Source organism: Moschus berezovskii, chromosome 19 (genome assembly GCF_049115385.1).
Source record: "Moschus berezovskii isolate FMDL1 chromosome 19, NW_MosBer_1.0, whole genome shotgun sequence".
Lineage (NCBI taxonomy): Eukaryota > Metazoa > Chordata > Mammalia > Artiodactyla > Moschidae > Moschus > Moschus berezovskii.
Window position 1 is genome coordinate 14,645,908 of NC_142478.1, and position 23,547 is coordinate 14,669,454.

Here is a 23,547-nt window from a genome sequence, read left to right on the forward strand (position 1 = left end):
TGGGAACACAGTTGGATTATTATGTTAATGCATGAGCCTGCTGCCCTCTTCCTATCCCAGCTGGGTTCCCTGTTGTTAGGAACTGCTTTGCACTGACAGTGGAGTAATATGCTTCATGATTGAAAGGGCAAAGGGGCTTGGAAGGGAAAAAAAAAATAAGAACAGGCCTGCACAGATATGTAAATGAGGGAAGGAAATCTGTAGGAAGACTTCACTCTTAAGTAGATAGAGAAAGTTTATTACAAAGTTCTTTTTCTCATAACACAATGAGTGGTTTTACTCATTTCTTAATTAATTTCTGGGCTTGCTTTCCATCCTAACACTGGTATTATATATATATATATATATATATATGGCACAGGGCAGTGTTTTCCAAAACAGGCACTTACGTTGATTTGTTTTCAACTAAGATGCTCTTACACATTGGTACCCAGGTAGAGTGCTGACAGTAGTGCATTTTTTCTACACCTTCATTATTCTTTAATTCTTGTCCCATAGTTATTCCACTATATTCTTTGGAAAAAAATTTTTTTAGGTTGCCGAAGAATTTATTGTTTGTATTGACACCACTTTTATTTCTCTTTATTTCTGATGCGGCTTTAGAAAACTGCCTAAACCTATCTTTTGGCTGTAGGTAGGGGTGTATGTGAGGAAATGATTGAGGTGGAAGGATATTCGAGAGGGGGTTATGAGTTTGATTTTAGTAAGGGTTCAAATTGCAGTAGCATTTTATTTTCAGTTAATGTTGACATTGTAATACAGTTGAAAAGAGTGTGAGTTTTGTTGTCTACAGACCTGTACAAATCCTGGCTTTATTAATGACTAGCTCTCTAGTTTTAGATAAATTACTTTACCTCTCATCTACTTTTCCTGTAAAATGGGCATAGTATGAATTTTAAATGAAAGGATAATGAATGTAAATCATTTAGTCTGCCCTAGACTGAGTACTCATAAATGCATGCCATAATGATACTTAATTGCCATTATAGCAGTATTATTTTTGTTATTAGATGATTATTTTAATATGTGTGGCTTCTATTCATCGAATAGATTTCAATCAACTGAAGATTTTTTATCTTTTTCCTAGATGATCTACCTTTTTATCATCAAGCCTCACTAAGTGGAAGTAACTGTAGCTTAAACCAAAATTCAAGACAGAAATTGTTCAAATAGACATTATTTAACTGAAAGGGTTAATCTGAATGTATGTGTGTATACTGTGTGCTTGGTCGCTCAGTCATGTCCGACTCTTTGTGACCCCATGAACTGCAGCCCTCCATGCTAGAATCCTAGAATATATTCTTAAATTATTAAATTTAAATTAGTTAATTAGCTTAAATTAGTTTTATAATATGACATCCTTCAAATGCTAAAAGAATATTGAATGGAAAAGAAAATCTAGTTGGGCCAGCGTTCTAGACAGTTCTGGAGGTACTTTTAGTGTTTGCTTAAATGCAGTGTGTGTTCTAAGTCTCTTCAGTTGTGTCCGACTCTTTGCAACCCTATGGACTATAACCTGCCAGGCTCCTCTGTCCATGGGATTCCCCAGGCAAGAATACTGGAGTGGGTTGCCACACTGTTCTCCAGGGGATCTTCTCAGCCTAGGGATCAAACCCATGTCTCCTATGGCTCCTGTGTTGCAGGTAGATTCTTTACCACTTGGCCAATGGGGAAGCCCTAAATTTGGGGAAGTTTCCAAATATTCCTGTATGTGTGATAACTTTCTAATACATTTATTTAAGCTAACTTTAAATGGCAGTATATTTTAAATATATCTCTTGTCTTTATTACTTAGCACCATACCTGATGCATGAGATGATTGTGTAAAGATAATGTGTACACAGTGCCTGACACACAAGGAAGAATCGGGAGATGATGGTCACTGATATTATTGCCCTCTCATCCCAGCAGACCAGCCTGTGTTGGTAACTCTGCAGATTAAAAAGGAGGAGCTTCAGGGAGATTCTCAAGCTCAGCAAATGCAGAAAGTCTGGGTCTAGTATAGGCTCCCTAAGGCTAGTAGGATGGTTACCATATATCTGGCAAGAAAGGATCTACATGATTCTTTATAATTCTTTCAAATCATTTTACTATTCCATTGAAAGCTTTGTTAAAGTTTAAGATAGGTACCTTGTTTTATATTAGCAAAAAGGCTCTGTTCTAAAAAGGTAATTGTGCATTTACATATACAGAATAAAAGGGAAAGGACCAGTTTTAAGCAGTCCTTTTTTGTGGCTATAGCCACATTGTACATGTCTCGCTTCCCTGGTGGCTCAATGGTTAAAGCGTCTGCCTCCAATGCGGGAGACCTGGGTTCGATCCCTGGGTTGGGAAGATCCCCTGGAGAAGGAAATGGCAACTCACTCCAGTACTATTGCCTGGAGAATCCCATGGACGGAGGAGCCTGGTAGGCTACATCCATGGGGTCGCAAAGAGTCAGACATGACTGAGCGACTTCACTTTCCACATTGCTTAGTTATGTGTTTGAGGGGTGTGTCGAAACAGTAAGACCATGAAATAAGTAGAGAAATAGTCAAAGGATTATGCCTTTCTTTACATGCTTGTTTGCCACCAACCAACAGTGCATGCTGTGTACTCTACCTGTTGTCAGAACATAGTTATATATCTGCCCCACACATAGCCATTATGCACAGAAAGAAGCCCATCCCAGGATAAACAATAAACTGTTTTAAAGGAAGTCTACTTTGAAGAAAATCTAAGCAGTCTATTTGATTTAAATAAACATTTGTCCAATGTCTGGTTTTCTTTAAAGTAGCTTTGGATTTGATATATCCTATGTGGCACTAGCGGAGAAGGCAATGGCAAGCCACTCCAGTACTCTTGCCTAGAGAATCCCATGGATGGAGGAGCCTGGTGGGCTGCAGTCCGTGGGGTCGCTAAGGGTCGGACACGACTGAGCGACTTCACTTTCACTTTCCACTTTCACACATTGGAGAAGGAAATGGCAACCCACTCCAGTGTTCTTGCCTGGAGAATCCCAGGGACGGGGGAGCCTGGTGGGCTTCCATCTATGGGGTCACACAGAGTCGGACACGACTGAAGTGACTTAGCAGCAGCAGCAGCAGGTGGCAGTAGTGGTAAAGAACCTGTCTGCCAATGCAGGAGGCATAAGAGATGCAGATTCAATCCCTGGGTTGGGAAGATCCCCCTGGAGGAGGGCATGGCAACCCACTCCAGTATTCTTGCCTGGAGAATCCCAGGGGATTGTGGCGGACTACAGTACATGGGATCTCAAAGAGTCGGTCACGACTAAAGTGACTTAGCACACACACTGTAGATTGAATACTCCATTGTATATTGAAATACATACTCCATTGTAGATTGAAAATTCTTGAGGACAAGGGTCACATCTTACACTAAATGATACAAAACAGAAGCCCAGTTCCTTATACACAGAAGGAATACATCAAATGCTTACTGACTGGAAAACTGGGTTGGTTTCAATGATGATACTCAGATTTTAGGTTCATGGATCTTTCTTAGGTTTAGGTTCCTTCTTTTCTCTTTCCTTTCCTCAGTACTGCTCTAGAGAAAGCTTTGTCCACATACCCTTTGGGAATGTTTTGAAGCTGCTGACTGGGTTCAATTTTCAACCTCTCTGATGCCAATGGTAACTTCTAGGGACCATCTTCCTACCTCTACCCACCATTTGTACCTTGTTACACCTTCCCCACATTGTTATTTTATTAGGGGTGTGAGAAAGGCCAGAGTTGGAGAAGTGATGACTGGATTGAGATGCATTTCACAGAAAGATACAAAGATTTTGCCAAAGGGATTGGTTTCTGTTCTCCTGGAAGCCATTAGCTTCTCTAATGACCCTGCTGTCCCTCTGGTTGTGTTCCCCAGTCAGCCTTTGCCTTTCAGAAGACTCTGTGAGCACCCTAAATGATTGTTTTATTCCCAACCCCAATCCTAGTTAGAAATGTTAGGACCCACTCTGCTATAGAGGTTCATTTCTACCTTTTCTCCCAACCCCGTTCTAGGACTTGTTTCAGGTTTTAACCCAGAAAGCGGTTAAAAAAAAAAATGTTGAATATTTTCTGAGGTCTGACAAATCTCTAAATACTAACAAAGAATTCTATGTAATAAGTTATGATTCAAAACACAGTGAGTTATGTTGTAAAAAACAGCACTGCATTTTTTAAAAGACTTGCTTGTGTCACACCAAAATATACATCCTTCCTTTTTTTTCCCCCACCTTAAGATGTTTGTCTCTTACTTTTTAAAATTTGCCAGAAATTTTGCCTGTATTTCTGGATTTCTAATATGGCAAGTCATGGGTTAATAGTTCTAACCACTTGATAATATATTGATGGTATAGTTAATATTTTTTGAGCATTTACTGTGCTAATACTTTATATGAACTGTCTCATTTAATTCTCACTTACTACTTACAAATAGGTACTAGTATTACGCCTATTTTTGAGTTGAGGAAGCAGGCTCAATGGTTAAGTTGGTCTTGGAGGTCCCTTCAGTGCTGGTGGGGAGTCAGACCTAGTTCAGCTAAGTCTAGCGCCCTCTAGTGTGTGCCTGTATATCATGGCTGTTTTCGTGCTGACAACTTAGCCCTTTTCCTACCTGTCTCTTTCCAGTCTGGGTTCAGTCTCTATCTATTTTTGCGCAGGAGGTTGTGTCCCATTAGGCATAATCATATCACGTAGGTCTAGGAAGACGGATCATGGATGAATAAAAGGAAAACCATGCTAGTTGTTGTTGTCGTTTTTAACCCTACTTTTCAGGGTTGACTAGGTAGGCAGCTTAGTAACGTGGTGTGTGTTCCGGCTAAGTCACTTCAGTCGTGTCCGACTCTTTGTGACCCAGTGGACCGTAGACTGCCAGGCTTCTCTGTCCATTGGGTTCTCCAGGCAGGAATACTAGAGTGGGTTGCCATGCCCTCCTCCAGGGGATCTCCCCGACCCAGGGATCGAACCCACATTTCTTATATCTCCTGAATTGGCAGGTAGTTTTTTTTGTTTTGTTTTTTTTAACCACTAGTACCACTTGGGAAGCCTTTAGGTAACTTGGTATTATCTCATAATAATGATCTCAAAGGAAAAAATAAGAGCTAGCCTAACTAGTCCCTCTTTTGCTAGTAAAGCTTGTCAGCAAAGGTTGTGTGGGTAATGAATAGTTAACAGGAAGCTGACTGTTGAAGGGAGTGGAATCTGTATTAGTTTTCTTAAAGATAAGCCTCACCTTGGAGGTAACAATCTAATAAGTGCACTGACAGACCTTGAAGAGAAAAGTTACTAAGAAGAAACTGGGCATAAGTTAATAAGTCAGATTTTATCTTCATGATAAAGCCTGTCCTGACTGCTGGAAACTGAGAAGGCAGTGAAGTCAGCTTGGCTTTCAGCAAGATTTTGGGTTTTGTAGGAAGACTCCTGAGAGTCCTAAGAATGAAACTTCTGAAATCATTTATTCAGGCTCTCAGCCAGATAGGAAGTTGTCTGTTGAAATTCCAGTGATTTGAGAGAATTCTAGTTAAAATGGACAATTGAAAATAGGTGTTCTGTCCTAAGGCTTTCTTCCTGAGCCTAAGACTGCATCTCACATTGACACAGTGGGTTTAGGAGTTCCAGTGTCACCACTAATTCACTACACTTATTTCCCTCAATCACTTCACTTCTCTGAGCCTTATTTTTCACAGTCTGTAAAATGGAATAATACCTCATAGGGTTATTTCAGGAATTATGAGAAATATCACTTGTTTGGCATATAGAAGATGCTCAAAAAATGTCAGTTTCCCCTGCACCCTGCCAACTTATGAAATGCTATTTTGAAGGAAAAGTAATAGAAGTTGTCATTTCATTATAAATTGCTGGGTCAGGAAACAGGTTTATCTCCTGATCTTATAGAATATTATGCATCAACTCTCCTTTAAGCCCCTGTGAGCTTCCAATATAGGGGAAAACATAAAGTTAAGTTTGGTTAATAAAAACTCTTTGAAGGTAGTTTTTAAACTGCGATGAAGCTCAGTTGAGGGTAGCCAAGTGCGGCCATTTCCAGGGGTCTTGCTGCTGCTAAGTCGCTTCAGTCGTGTCCGACTCTGTGCGACCCCATAGACGGCAGCCCACCAGGCTCCCCCATCCGTGGGATTCTCCAGGCAAGAGTACTGGAGTGGGTTGGAGGTGAGGCAATTTGTTTTTGTACTTGTATCAGTGCTTTTACTCTTTCTAATCTCATTTCTAGTCCCTTAGGATCCATAATAAAGTCTTCAGTACTATACATTTTTATTAAACATCTTTTTTGGACTCAAATTTGCATTTCAGATAATATAACAAAATGTATGTGTTTCAAGTATTCACTGCATAATTGTGATTAGAACATGTAATCCCTCAAAAGATGTTAATTGCAATTTAAATTCACACTGAATTTAATTAAGTGAGTTGGGGATTAGAAAGTAGATGTAAGGAGTAGTTAAGGGAATACATTTTGAAAAAGCATCCATATTTTTTTCGGAAAAATATAAACCTCTTTCAAGCTGAAGATTAGAAAGCTGAAGGAAATATGGAAGAGAGGGGAGGAAGCAGGTTAAGGGACATGCTAGAAAAATCTTAAAACCGTGTTCACAATTTAGATCTTGTATTTAAGCTAATTGTGGTTAAAGAAGGAGAGCTGGTTTGAGTAATCTTCTCATTTATATTCCTAAAGAGTCTTTCAGTGCTTGCTAACTCACTTGGTGTCTGATAAAGACTTCAGTTAAACTGAGATCTTTAAGAACTCCAGAGAAAGGGAAGGAAGTATTGAATAGATAGAGGCCTTTCAATCCAATCATTAATTGATGCTTCAATATTCCTTACAGTATTCTGGTCAACGGGGTGTTTTATGAATAATTAGGTGTAATAGACACTTTGTGCACAAGCAGTGCTTTTCTACAATAACTTCATTGTATTAATAGATATAACAAGTAGCACTGAAAGAAAAACAAATGCATGATTTTTCCCCCTAATTTCTATAGGATATTAAAATTTGAGATTTAAGGTCTTATTTTTATAAGTGTTGAGCAGTCATCTCTCTAAGTGATTGGGAGAATGAAGTATTGAAATTAATCATTTGATATTGAATCTAAAAATCAGTTTTCAAAAGAAATAACATTGTGGCTCATTTTATTTTTAAATTAATTTATTTCAGTGGGAGGCTAATTACTGTACACTGCAATGTATGGTGGTTTCTGCCATACATCGACATGAATCAGCCATGTGTGTACGTATGTTCCCCAATCCTGAAACCCCCCTCCCACCTTCCTACCCACCCCATCCCTCTGGGTTATCCCAGAGCACCAGCTTTGAGTGCCCTGCTTCATGAATTGAATTTGCACATGGTAATATACATGTTTCAATGCTATTCTCTCAGATCATCCCACCCTCACCTTCTCCCACAGAGTCCAAAAGTCTGTTCTTTGTATCTGTGTCTCTTTTGCTGTCCTGCATATAGAGTTGTCATCACCATCTTTCTAAATTTCATATATATGCGTTAATAAATTGTATTGGTGTTCTTCTTTCTGACTGATTTCACTGTGTATAGTAGGCTCCAATTTCATCCACCTCATTAGAACTGACTCAAACGCATTCTTTTTTAAGGAAATCCAACCAGTCCATTCTAAAGGAGATCAATCCTGGGTGTTCATTGGAAGGACTGATGCTAAAGCTGAAACTGCAATACTTTGGCCACCTCATGTGACGAGTTGACTCACTGGAAAAGACTCTGATGCTGGGAAAGGTTGGGGGCGGGAGGAGAAGGGGACGACCGAGAATGAGATGGCTGGATGGCATCACCGACTCTGTGGACATGAGTTTGAGTGAACTCCGGGAGTTGGTGATGGACAGGGAGGCCTGACGTGCTGTGCTTCATGGGGTCGCGGAGAGTCGGACATGACTGAGCGACTGAACTGAACTGAACTGAACTGACTATTCCATTGTGTATATGTACCATAACTTACTTATCCATTCATCTGCTGATGGACATCTGGATTGCTTCCATGTCCTAGCTATTGTAAACAGTGCTGCAATGAACATTGGGGTACACGTATCTCTTTCATTTCTGGTTTCCTCGGTGTGTATGCCCAGCAGTGGGATTGCTGGGTTGTATGGCAGTTCTATTTCCAGTTTTTTAAGAAATCTCCATACTGTTCTTGTAGTGGCTGTACCAGTTTGCATTCTCATCAACAGTGTAAGAGGGTTCCCTTTTCTCCATGCTCTCTCCAGCATTTATTGTTTGTAGACTTTTTGATGGCAGCCATTCTGACCTGTGTGAGATGGTAACCTTATTGTGGTTTTGATTTGCATTTCTCTGATAATGAGTGATGTTGAGCATCTTTTCATCTGTTTGTTAGCCATCTGTATGTCTTCTTTGGAGAAATGTCTGTTTAGTTCTTTGGCCCAATTTTTGATTAGGTCATTTATTTTTCTGGTATTGAGCTGCATGAGCTGCTTGTATATTTTTGAGATTAATTCTTTGTCAGTTGCTTCATTTGCTATTATTTTCTTCCGTTCTGAAGGTTGCCTTTTCCTCTTGCTCATAGTTTCCTTCATTGTGCAAAAGCTTTTAAGTTTAATTAGGTCCCATCTGTTTATTTTTGTTTTTATTTCCATTACTCTGTGAGGTTGGTCATAGAGGATCTTGCTGTTATTTATGTCAGAGAGTGTTCTGCCTGTGTTTTCTTCTAAGAGGTTTATAGTTTCTGGTCTTACATTTAGATCTTTAATCCATTTTGAGTTTATTTTTGTGTTTGGTGTTAGGAAATGTTTTAGTTTCATTCTTTTACAGTGATTGACCAGTTTTCCCAGCACCAACTGTTAAAGAAATTGTCTTTTCTCCATTGTGTATTTTTGCCCCCTTTGTCAAAGATAAGGTGTCCATGCTGCTGCTACTGCTGCTGAGTCACTTCAGTCGTGTCTGACTCTGTGCGACCCCATAGACGGCCTTCCACCAGACTCCCCCATCCCTGGGGTTCTCCAGGCAGGAACACTGGAGTAGGTTGCCATTTCCTTCTCCAGTGCATGAAAGTGAAAAGTGAAAGTGAAGTCGCTCAGTCGTGTCCGACTCTTTGCAACCCCATGGACTGCAGCCTACCAGGCTCCTCTGCCCATTTGATTTTCCAGGCAAGAGTACTGGAGTAGGGTGCCATTGCCTTCTCCGAAGGTGTCCATAGGTGTGTGGATTTATCTGTAGGCTTTCTATTTTGTTCCATTGATCTGTATTTTTTTCTTTGTGTCAATACCATACTGTTTTATGACTGTAGCTTTGTAGTATAGTCTGAAGTCTGGCAGGTTGATTCCTCTAGTTCCATTCTTTTTTCTCAAGATGGCTTTGGCTATTCTAGGTTTTTTGTGTTTTCATACAAATTGTGAAATTATTTCTTCTAGTTCTGTGAAAAATACTGTTGGTAGCTTGATAGGGATTGCATTGAATCTATAGATTGCTTTGGGTAGTATACTGATTTTCACTATATTGACTCTGCCAATCCATGAACATGGTATATTTCTCCATTTATTTGTGTCATCTTTGATTTCTTTCATCAGTGTTTTATAGTTTTCTATATATAGGTCTTTTGTTTCTTGAGGTAAATTTATTCTTATTTTATTCTTTTCATTGCAATGGTGAGTGGGATTGTTTCCTTAATTTCTTTTTCTGTTTTCTCATTGTTAGTGTATAAGAATGCAGGGGATTTCTGTGTATTAATTTTATATCCTGCAACTTTGCTATATTCAGTGATTAGCTCTGGTAATTTTCTGGTGGTATCTTTGGGGTTTTCTATGTAGAAGATCATGTCATCTGCAAACAGTGAGAGTTTTATTTCTTCTTTTCCAATTTAGATTCCTTTTACTTCTTTTTCTTCTCTGACTGCTGTGGCTGGGACTTCCAAAACTATGTTGAATAGTAGTGGTGAGAGAAGGCACCTTTGTCTTGTTCCTGACTTTAGAGGAAATGCTTTCAATTTTTTGCCATTGAGGATAATGTTTGCTGTGGGTTTGTCATATATGGCTTTTATTATGTTGAGGTAGTTCCTTCTATGCCTGCTTTCTGGAGAGTTTTTATCATAAATGTATGTTGAATTTTATCAAAGGCTTTCTCTGCATCTATTGAGATAATCATATGGTTTTTATCTTTCAATTTGTTAATATGGTAAATCACATTGATTGATTTGTGAATATTGAAGAAACCTTGCATCCCTGGGATAAAGACTACTTGGTCATGATGTATGATCTTTTTAATATGTTGTTGGATTCTGTTTGCTAGAATTTTGTTGAGGATTTTTGCATCTATGTTCATCAGTGATTTTGGCCTGTAGTTTTCTTTTTTGTGGTATCTTTGTCTGGTTTTGGTATTAGGATGATGGTGGCTTCATAGGATGAGTTTGGGAGTTTATCTTCTGTAATTTTCTGGAAGAGTTTGAGTAGGATAGGTGTTAGTTCTTCTTTAAATGTTTGGTAGAATTCACCTGTGAAGCCATCTGGTTCTGGGCTTTTGTTTGTTGGAAGATTTTTTATTACAATTTCAATTTCTGTGCTTGTGATGGGTCTGTTAAAATTTTCTGTTTCTCCCTGGTTCAGTTTTTGAAGGTTATATTTTTTCTAAGGATTTGTTCATTTCTTCCAAGTTGTCCATTTTATTAGCATATAGTTGCTGATAGTAGTCTCTTATGATCCTTTGTATTTCTGTGCTCTTTGTTGTGATTTCTCCATTTTCATTTCTAATTTTATTGACTTGATTCTTTTCCCTTTTTTTTCTTGATGAGTCTGGCTAACGGTTTGTCTATTTTATTTATCTTCTCAAAGAACCAGCTTTTAGTTTTGTTGATTTTTTGCTATAGTCTCCTTTGTTTCTTTTTCAATTATTTCTACTCTGATTTTTATGATTTTTTTTTTCTTCTGCTAACTTTGGGGTTCTTCTTTTTCTCATTGCCTTAGGTGTAAAGTTAGGTTGTTTATTTGATGTTTCTCCTGTTTCTTGAGTTAGGCTTGTATTGCTATGAATCTTCCTCTTAGCACTGCTTTTACTGAATCCCATAGGTTCTGGGTTGTCGTGTTTTCATTTTCATTTATTTCTATGCACATTTTCATTTCCTTTTTTATTTCTTCTGTGATCTGTTGGTTATTCAGAAGGGTGTTGTTTAGCCTCCATATGTTTGTATTTTTAATAGTTTTTTTTCCCTGTAGTTTACATGTAATCTTACTGTATTGTGATCAAAAAAGATGCTTTAAATGATTTCAGTTTTTAAAAATTTACCAAGGCTAGATTTATGGCCCAGGATGTGATCTATACTGGAGAATGTTCTGTGTGCACTTGAGAAAAAGGTGAAATCCATTGTTTGGGGGTGAAATGCCCTACAGATATCAGTTAGGTCTAACTGGTCCATTGTATCTTTTAAAGTTTCTGTTTCCTTGCTAATTTTTTGCTTGATTGATCTATCCATAGGTTTGAGTGGGATATTAAAGTCTCCCACTATTATTGTGTTACTGTTAATTTCCCCTTTCATGCTTGTTAGCATTTGCCTTACATATTGAGGTGCTCCTATGTTGTGTGCATATATATTTATAATTCTTATAGCTTCTTCTTGGATTGATCCTTTGATCATTATGTAGTGCCCTTCTTTGCCTCTTTTCAGAGACTTTATTTCAAAGTCTGTTTTATCTGACATGAGTATTGCTACTCCCTCCTGCTTTCTTTTGGTCTCCATTTGCATGAATATCTTTTTGCAGCCCTTCACTTTCAGTCTGTGTGTGTCCCTAGGTTTGAGATGGGTCTCTTGTAGACAGTATGTATAGGGGTCTTGTTTTTGTATCCATTCAGCTGGTCTTGTCTTTTGGTTGGAGCATTCAACCCATTTACATTTAAGGTAATTATTGATAAGTATGATCCCATTTCATTTACTTCGTTATTTTGGGTTCATTTTTATAAACCTTTTCTGTGTTTCCTGTCTAGAGAAGATCCTTTAGCATTTGTTGAAGAGCTGATTTGGTGGTGTGGAATTCTCTCAGCTTTTGCTTGTCTGTAAAGCTTTTGATTTCTCTTTCATATCTGAATGAGATCCTTACTGGGTAGAGTAATCTTGGTTGTAGGTTTTTCTCTTTCATCACTTTAAGTATGTCATGCGATTCCCTTCTGGCCTGAAGAGTTTCTTTTGAAAGAGCAGCTGATATCCTTATGGAGATCACCTTGTGTGTTATTTTTTGCTTTTCCCTTGCTGTTTTTAATATTTGCTCATTGTGTTTGATCTTTGTTCCGTTCCGTTCCGTTCAGTCGCTCAGTCGTGTCCGACTCTTTGCGACCCATGGACTGTAGCCTACCAGGCTTCTCCGTCCATGGGATTCTCCAGGCAAGAATACTGAAGTGGGTTACCATTTCCTTCTCCAGGGGATCTTCCCGACCCAGGGATCGAACCCGCGTCTCCCGCATTGGAGGCAGACGCTTTAACCTCTGAGACACCAGGGAAGCCTGGTATAGCCAATATATTCATGGGCGATACTGGAAAGATTCAGTCAAGCAAGTATAACTGTATGCTCCACCAGCAAGACATCCGAAAAACACCTACACCTCTATGCACAGCATTGATGCGGGAATCCAAATCACAGAATAAAATCTCAGGTCAGTCCTTTCTGTAAAAAGGGACTCAAAGTCTAGGGAAGGGTTTATTTAGAAATGAGCTGAAGATTCTTATGGTTTAAAGGTGGCGGGTAAGAAGTCAGAGGGCTAGAAAGGACTTTAGATATCATCTAGTGCAAATCCCTTATCTTACTGGTGGGAAAACTGAAGCTTCAAGAGAAGTGTCAGCTTTAAACAATGAAAGAACTGTGACTAGAAGAGAAGTCATGTAATTTTGGGTGTGGTACTTTCCTTGTTACACTGATCTCTCAGGCCCCTTTAAATCTCAACGTGTATCATTTAAACAAGCTTGGGGAAAATGAGAAAGATCAGATAGGAAAAAAGGTGAATTTTTAGAAAGATTTTGGTAATAATTCATGTTCTGATAGGCTTAATATTAATGAGGGGGGAATCCTACTTATTTTTTGGTAAAAATGTTATTTTCTGAATGAAACATGTTCTTTTTCTGCAAGCTGTTTTTCTAGGTATGAGGGTAGCTCACAGCTGGCAGCTTTCATATGACCCATCTTTGTAGTTAGAGTTCGATTCGGTAGATCCTGTATCATCAGGCGGGCTGAAATGACTGCTGTCTTGAGAATCAGTATCAATACTTTTTGTCTCTGACTGAGGGTGGACAGAAACTTGAACTGCTATCTCCTGGCCTTGTTCACTCAGGGAACCATCATCTGAATCTCCTCCTGGTGAATTACTCCGGTCTATCTCTGGGTTAATGACAAAGATGCCATCTTGAGCATTCAAGGCAGGTCTCTCTTTAATTCTCTCTCCCATCTCATCAGGGTCATCCACTCGCACAGCCTCAAACATCTCCTCTACAAAGGCCCGGCAGTTTAGAATTAGGGGTGGCAGAGGGACACTTCTTGCCAGTTCTTCGATATAACGAGCAAACTCCATAGTTTTAAATTGCGTGACTTTGGCGAGTTCCAGAGTCTTGGCCGAGGTGATGATGGGAATGCCTTTTGCAATCTCAAAGGCCTTCTGAAGTTTCTCTGCCCCTTCAGTTCGGAAGAATTCATTGATGGCTTTCTCAGTTTTACGAAGATGGCTGCTCATCATGCACAGCCGTGTGACATTCAAGATGAGAGTGATTGTAAAGGCAATCAGGCAAACAACCATGTAGTAGACACTCATGTCTCCCGAGGTGAAGACAACACGCAGGGTGACCGAGTAGGAGGCACGGGTTGGAAAGGTGATATAACACGTATAGAGCCCACGGTCAGCAAAGGCTACGCTGGTGATATTCAGGAAGTTATCAGAAACCAACCATTTTCCACCTCTGTCTCTGTCATCCAGCTGCTGTCCTTTTGAGTTGTACCAAGAGACCTGTTCATAGTGGTCGACTGTGAGAAGACACTTGATTGAAACACTAGTTCCCTCTCTGGCTATGATGACGTCATCAGCTGAGTGGGAATCTGCTGAGAGTTCAAAACTTGGAAGAAATGATGCATTGGAAGAGCTATGATTTGTTCCCAGTGGGATGTTAGTTTGATTAATATGTGTCTTGGAGTGTTTCACCTTGGATTTATCCTCTTTGGGATCCTCTTGGTTTTTTGGAACTCTTGGCTATTTACTTCCCCATTTTAGGGAAGTTTTTGACTGTTATCTCCTCAAGTATTTTCTCATACCCTTTCTTTGCGTCTTCTTCTTCTGGGACACCTATGATTCAAATGTTGGGGTATTTAACTTGTCCCAGAGGTCTCTGAGGTTGTCCTCATTTCTTTTCATTCTTTTTTCTTTTTTTCCTCTCTGCTTCATTTATTTCAACAATTCTATCTTCCACCTCACTTGTCCTCTCTTATACCTCAGTTATTCTACTGATGATTCCCTCCAGAATGCTTTTAATCTCAGTTATTGCATTGTTTATTATTGATCAATTCTTCTTTATTTCTTCTAGGTCCTTGTTGAACATTTCTTGCATCTTCTCCATCCTTGTCTCTGGTCTATTTATCTGTAACCCCGTTTTGTTTTTAAGATTTTTGACCATCTTTACTATCATTATTCTGAATTTTTTTCCAGGTGGAGTCCCTATCCCCCCTCTTTTGTTTGGTTTGGTGAGGTTTTATCATGTTCTTTCACCTGCTGAATATTTCTCTACCTTTCCATTTTGTTTAGATTGCTGTGTTCGGAGTGCCCTTTCTGCAGGCTGGAAGTTTGTGGTTCCTCTTAATTGTGGAGTCTGCTCCCTATGGGTGGGGTTAGACTAGTGGCTTGTCAAGGTTTCCTGGTTGGAGGAACTTGTGTCTGTGTTCTGATGGGTGGAACTGGATCTCTTCTCTCTAGAGTGCAATGAAGTGTCCAATAATGAGTTTTGGGATATCTATGGGTTTGGCATGGCTTTGGGCAGCCCATCTTTTAATGTTCAGGGTTGTGTTCCTGTTTTGCTGGAGAATTAGGATGGTGTGTCTTGCACTGGAACTTGTTGGCTCTTGGGTGGAGCTTGGTTTCAGTGTAGGTATGGAGACTTTTGGGTGAGTTCTTGTCTATTAATGTTCCCTGGAGTCAGGAGTTCTCTGATGTTCTCAAGTTTTGGAGTTAAGCCTCCTGCCTCTGGCTTTCAGTCTTACTCTTACAGTAGCCTTAAGACTTCTCCATTCATACCGCACAGAAGATAAAACCCCTAGGTTAATGGTGAAACAATTTTCCATAGCCTGGAACATCCAGTGAGATTCATAGAGTTATACAGGGAAGAGAAGAGAGAGGAGGAAGATAGAGGTGACCAGGAGGAGAAAAGGGGGAGTGAAAAGGGGAGAGAGCAATGTAGCTGGTGATCAAATACCTAAATGCCCTCCACAGCCCCGAGCACCCAGAGAGATTCACAGAGTCATGTAGAGAAGAGAAAAGGGAGGAGGGAGATAGAGGTGACCTGGAGGGAAAGAGAGAGTCAAAAGGGGAGGACACAATCAAGCCAATAATCAAATCCTTGAGTGAAAAGGGGTACTGAAGGTTAGATTCTTAAAGGTGCGAAATTGATAACAAATATCAAAGAGCAAATTTTAAAAACCTAGAATGGAGATTCAGTTCAGTTCAGTCGCTCAGTCGTGTCCGACTCTCCGCGACCCCATGAATCACAGCACGCCTAGACTCTGAAAAATACAATATAAAAAATACCAAACAAAATCAGTCACAAAAATTAAAAATTATATGTATAGACTGTTTTTAAAAGAAATAGGGTTTTTTGGGTTTTTTTTGGAAAGGTAATTGTAGGCTATAAAAATCAAAGTTAAAGGAGTAATAACTAATTTTTTTTTTAATTAAAAAGTGATAATAGTTAAAATATATCTAGAAATTTCTCTGGAGCTATTGTGGGCAGTGTGGCATCAGTTCAGTGTCAGATAGTCCCTTGTTCTGGATTGTACAAGGTTTATAGGTGCCCTTCAAATGCATAGTCTCAGTATTAACTTCAGGGCTTTAATCTGTTGCATCTATCACTTCCAGAGTGGTTCACCCTTCTTTGTTTATTTTGGCTTCCTCTATTTGCAAGTCTCTTCAGGGTCTAATTTCCACCCTGGAACAAGGTGGTGAAGGTGGCCACTTATTTAGGCTCACTTGTTCAGTCGTGTTGTGGGGAGGGAGGGACACTGCAAACAAATACCACTGGCATGTGTGGGGAGTGCTCGCAGTGGATGGACCACACTGCGTTTGCCACATGTCATGGCAGCATGTACTTCCCGGGTCCACACTGCTCAGGCTCCAGGGTGCTCTGCAAGGGCACTGTCCCATGTGGGCCCTGCATTTTGTGCACTTCCCAGGTCTAAACTGCTCAGGTTCTTGGGTGCTCCGCAGGGGCACAGACCTAGATTGGCTGTGCATTTTGTGCCCATCTCAGGTCCAGGCAGCTCAGGTGACTGAGCACTTGGTGAGTGCACTGTCCCAGGTGGGCTGTGCATCTTATTCACCGACCCGGTCCCAGCCACTCGGTTTCCCAGGCGCACCATGAGAGCACAGTCCCAGGTGTGCTGTGACACTCCTGCCAGATGTCAACCATCCAGGATCCCAGGAGGATGTGGTTAGCAACTGGTTGCCAGCTCGCAGTTTGGTGGAAGATGTGGTCTTTGGGGCCGAGATTGCAGCAGCCCTTTGCCTTCTGGCTTTGGCTGTCGATGCCTGCCTCTCTGCCTCTGGGGAGGGAGGGCCCTATAGGGCAGCCAGCTTGCTCTCCTTTGGTATTCTCTCAATCATTTGAGAACGCCAGGGTTCACCATGTGGTGTTAGAGCCCTTAGCGGGAAAGGTCTTTTTTTTTTTTTCTGTCTTTGGTGATCCCATAGTTTGGGTTGCTGTCTCACATTAGCTCCCTCAGATGATCCTCAGGGCATTCAGGCCCAGTGCTTACCCTTAGGCCCGATGTGCAGCCCAGGCCTCCCTGCCCAGCCTGCACTCGCTGGTGGCAGACACGAGCGTCTATGCCACTTCTCTGTCTCTGCTTGTAATTGTGGTTAGGTGCATGTTCTGTGGGTTTTTTTTTTTTTTCTCCCAGTTATGTTGCCCTCTAAGATTCCAAAATTCCCCACAGACATGCCTGTGGGAGGGTTTCCTACTGGGTGGAAACGTCTTCGTGCCTCCCTCCCCAGGATGGGTCTCCATCCCCAAATCTTTTGTCTCTCTTTTTGTCTTATATTTTGTCCTACCTCCTTTGGAAGAGATTGGGCTGCCTTTCTGGGTGCCTGTTGTCCTCTGCTAGCATTCAGAAGCTGTTTTGTGGGAGTTGCTCAACATTCAAATGATCTTTTGATGAATTTGTTGGGGAAAAAGTGGTCTCCCTGTCTTATTCCTGTGCCATCTTGGGACCACCCCCTCATTTTATTCTTAAAATTTCCCAGGGAAATGTTTTAAGTCAAGAATTCATTTTGAGATGATCTAAACAGAGGTTGGGCTTCCCCGGTGGTCCTAGTGATAAAGAATGCAGGAGACGTAAGAGATCACAGGTTCTATCCCTGCGTCAAGAAGATCCCCTGAAGGAGGACATGGCAACCCACTCCAGTGTTCTTACCTGGAGAATCCCATGGACAGAGGAGCCTGGTGGGTCTCCAGGGTCTCAAAGAGTTGGACACGACTGAGGATTTAGAATTCTTGCAAACACAGTTTTAAATGTGAAGGTATTCCTATATTTAAGACATTTTACTATTTTTCACATGTGTTTAGAAGAGGAAACGTCTCAGTTCAGTTCAGTTCAGTCGCTCAGTTGTGTCCGACTCTCCACGACCCCATGAATCACAGCACCCCAGGCCTCCCTATCCATCACCAACTCCCGGAGTACACTCAAACTCGTGTCCACAGAGTCAGTGATTCCATCCAGCCATCTCATTCTCCGTCGTCCCCTTCTCCTCCCGCCCCCAACCTTTCCCAGCATCAGCGTCTTTTTCAGTGAGTCAACTCGTCGCATGAGGTGGCCAAAGTATTGCAGTTTCAGCTTTAGCATCAGTCCTTCCAATGAACACCCAGGATTGATCTCTAGAATGGACTGGTTGGATCTCCTTGCAGTATAAGGGACCCTCAAGAGCCTTCTCCAACACCACAGTTCAAAAGCATCGATTCTTCAGCGATCAGCTTTCTTCACAGTCCAACTCTCACATCCATACATGACTACGGGAAAAACCATTGCCTTGACTAGACGGACCTTGGTTGGCAAAGTAATGTCTCTGCTTTTTAATATACTATCAAGGTTGGTCATAAGTTTCCTTCCAAGGAGCAAGCATCTTTTAATTTCCTGGCTGCAGTCAGCATCTGCAGTGATTTTGGAGCCCAAAAAAATAAAGTCTGACACTGTTTCCACTGTTTTTCCATCTATTTCCCATGAAGTGATGGGACCAGATGCCATGATCTTTGTTTTCTGAATGTTGAGCTTCAAGCCAACCTTTTCACTCTCCTCTTTCACTTTCATCAAGAGGCTTTTGAGTTCCTCTTCACTTTCTGCCATAAGGGTAGTGTCATCTGCATATCTGAGGTTATTGATATTTCTCCCGGCAATCTTGATTCCAGCTTGTGCTTCTTCCAGCCCAGTGTTCCTCATGATGTACTCTGCATATAAGTTAAATAAGCAAGGTGACAATATACAACCTTGACGTATACCTTTTCCTATTTGGAACCAGTCTGTTGTTCCATGTACAGTTCTGACTGTTGCTTCCTGACCTGCATACGGGTTTCTCAAGAGGCAGGTCAGGTGGTCTCTTAGTGGAAATATTTCATGTGAAAATTCAAGTGGGAAGCTCTGTCTCTGTTTTGTTAGAAGTTTATGTATGTGTGTGTAATCAGTCGTTTTGTTGTGTCTGACTCTTTGCAACCCCATGGACTGCAGCCCACCAGGCTCCTCTGTCCATGGAATTTTCCAGTCAAGAATATTGGAGCAGGTTGCCGTTTCCTACTCCAGGGAATCTTCCCAACCCCGGATCAAACCCACACCTCTGGCATCTGCTGCATTGTCAGGTGGACCCTTTATCACTGAAAAAGAGTTGTGTATTTTTGATTATATCTTTGACTTTAAACAGAATTCTTTGACTTTATCTGTGCTAATGCAAAGGCATGTTTAAGGGAATAAACTTTTCAAAATGAGTAAATAATACACCCTCTCTTAAAGTAAATAAAAACTCTGTTTTACCTGAGGTACTATTTGCAACTTGAAGTATTTAGACTCTTACCCATTTTGCTTGCAACCCAAAATTATTCCAGATGAATGTCTTCGTTTATTTGCAATTTAATTTCTCCAGAATGGCTACTTTGATAATGACTGTCATGAGTTCTTTTTCTGATAACATGAAATACTGTTATTCTCAATGAAATGACTTTTTTCTTTTGGGTTAGATTCTCATTATTGAGGCTTCCCTGGTGGCTCAGATGGTAAAGAATCTGCCAGCAATGCAGGAGACCCCGTTTGATCCCTGGGTCGGAAAGATCCCCTGGAGAAGGGAATGGCTACCACTCCAGTATTCTTGCTTGGAGAATTCCATGGACAGAGGTCTCATTATCACATAAACATAATTTTTGACCAATGACATTTCAAAGGAAAGTCTTATACCATTCATTCACTGTCTTAATGTACATTGTATTGTGTCATCTTGAAGTCACATACAATATTCCAAAATGACTGTATGTATAAAATTTTATATTCTTACTCTGTTTTAAAATTTTTTTAGTCACTTCCTTTTTTCTTATTACAAAAACAACCTGTATTCCTAGTGGGTAATCTAGAAAATACAGGTAAGCAAAACAAGGAAATATCATAATCCCACTGCTTTGTTCATCATAGGGAAATTTTATGTATATCTTCCAGGCCTTTTTATCTGTATATATGTTTAATAAGAACTTCCCCTGTGGCTCAATGATAAAGAATCCGCCTGCAATGTAGGAGACGCAGGTTCAACCTCTGGGCCAGGAATATCCCTTGGAGAAGAAAATGGCACCCACTCCAGTATTTTTGCCTGGGAAATCCCATGGACAGAGGAGCCTGGCAGGCTACAATTCATGGGACTGCAAAAGAGTTGGACATGAATTCACGACTGAAAACAAGATTTAATAAAAATAAGATCATATAATATACACTGTTTTGTAATCCTAATTGGTCCACTTATCAATACATTGTGAACGTGTCTCCATAGGGTTCTACCACAGTCTTTGTAAAGACAACTGACCACTCTCATGTATCGATGTTGAGTGATTTATTTCAGCCGTAGGTAATTTTTGCTATTAAAAAATATGTTAAAATGAAGATCCTTTTAGTAATTTTTTCTTGGATCTGTATTATTTTCTTAGATCAATCTTTAAAAGTGGAATTCTCTGATTAAGGGTTATGCATGGATGTTTTTAAAATTTTGCTACTTATTGCAACATTTCCAGCAAGGTTATAAAGGGTGCAAAGGCATCATTCCCCTGAACTGTGATCAGTCTTCAGCATTATTATTTTTTTTTGTTTATGGCTCACTTGATATTTTCTCCCCACCCAATTTTTGTTTACTCTTCTCAGTGCAAGTTGGTCCATGTTGTAAAGACGAGGAGTCTGTGTAACATTTTATAGAACTGTGTATTTATTATTTTTATTTCATCCTCCCTGCTGCTGCTGCTGCTAAGTCACTTCAGTCGTGTCCAACTCTGTGTGACCCCATAGACGGAAGCCCACTAGGCTCCCCGGTCCCTGGGATTCTCCAGGCAAGAACACTGGAGTGGGTTGCCATTTCCTTCTCCAATGTGTGAAAGTGAAAAGTGAAAGTGAAGTCACTCAGTTGTGTCTGACCCTTAGCGACCCCACGGACTGCAGCCTACCAGGCTTCTCCATCCATGGGATTTTCTAGGCAAGAGTACTGGAGTGGCTTGCCATTGCCTCCCTAGACCCCTCCTAACTCCTGCTGTTCATATTTTAGAGTAAAATCTTGAGGGCAACATTTGAAAAGTTGCCCTATTTGTTTTATTTCAACTAAAAGAAAGACACAGTGTAGTTGCGGAATGTGTTGTTTAACTAGGTCTCTAAATGTGTTATGAATGGTGTCTGTAGAAGGATCTGGGGACAAGACCTTTAAGTTTTTTTTTTTTTTTTTAATCACGTCTTTAGATCTTGGAGAATTTGAACTTATATAAGAATGTTTGGGTTGCTGTTATTACAGGGAATCCTTCTGAGAGTATCTTCTCAGGTAAATTTTTTAGAGAAAGTCACTTACAGATATAAAACGTTTGACCAGGAGAAAGCCTCAGGTTGTCAGAGTTACTTATACACCATGGTTCAGCTGGGTGTCTTTATTAAATCGTCTCTTGGCTGTCCATTAGATGTGGTGCTGCAGCTATTGCATGGCCCACTAAGCTAATATACCTTCAGTCACTACCAGAAGGATAACCTCAATAAAAATTTGAAGTCGTTTAATGCTTCACTGCTTGCTGACTAGCGTTTTATGTTTTAGTGTGTCTATTTAATTTCCATTCTGTGTATTTTTGGTATTCACATATATCTTATCTACATAATATATTACAGTCTAATAAAGATTAATGGCCTAAATAAGGAAGAGCATTCGACAGCTTTTTTAATCCTGACTTGGCCACTGTCAGAAACTGTGTGATCTTGAACAAGTCACTTCCCACATTGTGCTTTTGTCCAAACCTTATATGTAAAATTTAGGGAAACTGGGAAGATATCGGCTGATATTTCTTCCTGCAGTATTTTATTAGTTGTAGAAAATTAAATTACATTCTTCTGAATGGAGCACATGAAAACCTTTTTCAACTTAGTAATACTTTTATAGGAAATAAAAAGAATTGCTCTAGTCAACCCCCCATAAACTTTGAATAACTAAAATAAAAAAAAAAGATCCACATTATTCAATGGTAAATGATACAGAAGAAAGCTCATTTAAAGTCAACTGATGCTGAAGCTGAAACTGCAATACTTTGGCCACCTCATGCGACGAGTTGACTCACTGGAAAAGACTCTGATGCTGGGAAAGGTTGGGGGCGGGAGAAGAAGGGGACGACCGAGAATGAGATGGCCAGATGGCATCACCGACTCTGTGGACATGGGTTTGAGTGAACTCCAGGAGTTGGTGATGGACCGGGAGGCCTGGCATGCTGTGATTCATGGGGTCGCGGAGAGTCGGACACGACTGAGCGACTGAACTGAACTGAACTGAACTGAACTTTAAAAAGAAATTAGTACTTAGTAATAATTACTGAAAATATATTTAGTTTTTATATTGAAAAAAGTGAAGCAGTAAATTATGGCAATAAGCTTATTTTTTTAAATTTATTGAACAGAGTTCAGGTTATAACTACCTGCTAATTCTTAGAGTCAAGTGTTGTATTGGAGGGCCGGGATCTATGTAATTTTCCCAGGGAAATTGTATGATGACATGATGTCACATCTTTTCCTCCTGTTTGTTTTTCAACACAATCATAAAGATACAAATTTGCAAAGAGAAATTGAGACTTCATTAATTTTCACAGCTGATCTCATTAAAAAATTTTTGATTACTCTCCTTTTAAATACCTATTTTGTCATTAACTTTTGTCTTACTTGTCATTGACTTTCTTTTGACTTTACTGACTAATGAAATCTTGCATCTTCCATAGAAATTGCAGTTATATTTGGCAACCTATTTGTGTTTTATGTATGTTATATTGTCAGGTGTTTAAAGTACTGTACAATTGATGAGAATAAATGAATCAAAGTTCATACATAGATGAGTACATAGATGGATATTACTGTGAAGTAGTTGAGTGTTAGTGTGGGAGGGGAAAATATTTTCTTGAGAATCATTTTAGAAATGGTCATTTCATTGGTGAACCTTCCCTTGCTATGATGTCTTTCCATGTACAGACCTAAACCTTAATTCTTCAGAAACCTGGAGAATGAACACTTGTATGATGAAGGCTTCCTGGGTCTTACTGTATATGAGACTTTGTAAGGGAGTTTATATTTGTAATCTCATTTAATCCTCACAGAAATTTTATGAATTACTTCCATTCAATAAAGTGAAGAAACTGAGTTAGTTTTCATAGTCAAGTGCTCTGAACATTTAAGTACAAGTTTTTATACTTAATATATTAATATCTGTCTCTTAGATAAATAAATACCCAGTGGTGGGATGGCTGGGCCATGTAGTAAGTATATATGTAACTTTAAAAGAAACTGCTAAATGTTTCCATATTGGCTCTATCATTTTGGATTCCAGTGATATGAGAGTTCTGTTTGGTCCACATCCTGACCAGCCTTGAGCTATCAGTTTTTAAGTTTTAGCGTTTTTAGTAGGTGTGTAGTGATATTTCATGATTTTACTTTACCTACCTCCAATAACTAATGATGTTGAGCATCTTTTCACGTGGTCATTTGTCATCCATATCTCTCTTCTTTAGTGAAGTTTCTGTTCAAATCATTAGCTTAGTTTTGTTGGATTGTCATCTTATTATTTGTAAGAATTTTTAAAATATATTCTCACTACAAGTCCTTT

General features: G+C 39.8%; 2 protein-coding genes across 14 annotated transcripts in view; one reads left to right on the forward strand and one right to left on the reverse strand.

Moving 5' to 3' along the window:
• SLC10A7 (solute carrier family 10 member 7) overlaps window positions 1-23,547 on the forward strand; it is a 311,758-nt gene that overhangs the window by 63,608 nt on the left and 224,603 nt on the right. The window lies entirely within an intron of this gene.
• Window positions 12,852-13,904, reverse strand: LOC148774823 (microfibril-associated glycoprotein 3). Its single transcript, XM_088827982.1, has one exon. The coding sequence runs from the start codon at window positions 13,756-13,758 to the stop codon at window positions 13,108-13,110; it is 651 nt and encodes a 216-aa protein (XP_088684108.1). The 5' UTR covers window positions 13,759-13,904; the 3' UTR covers window positions 12,852-13,107.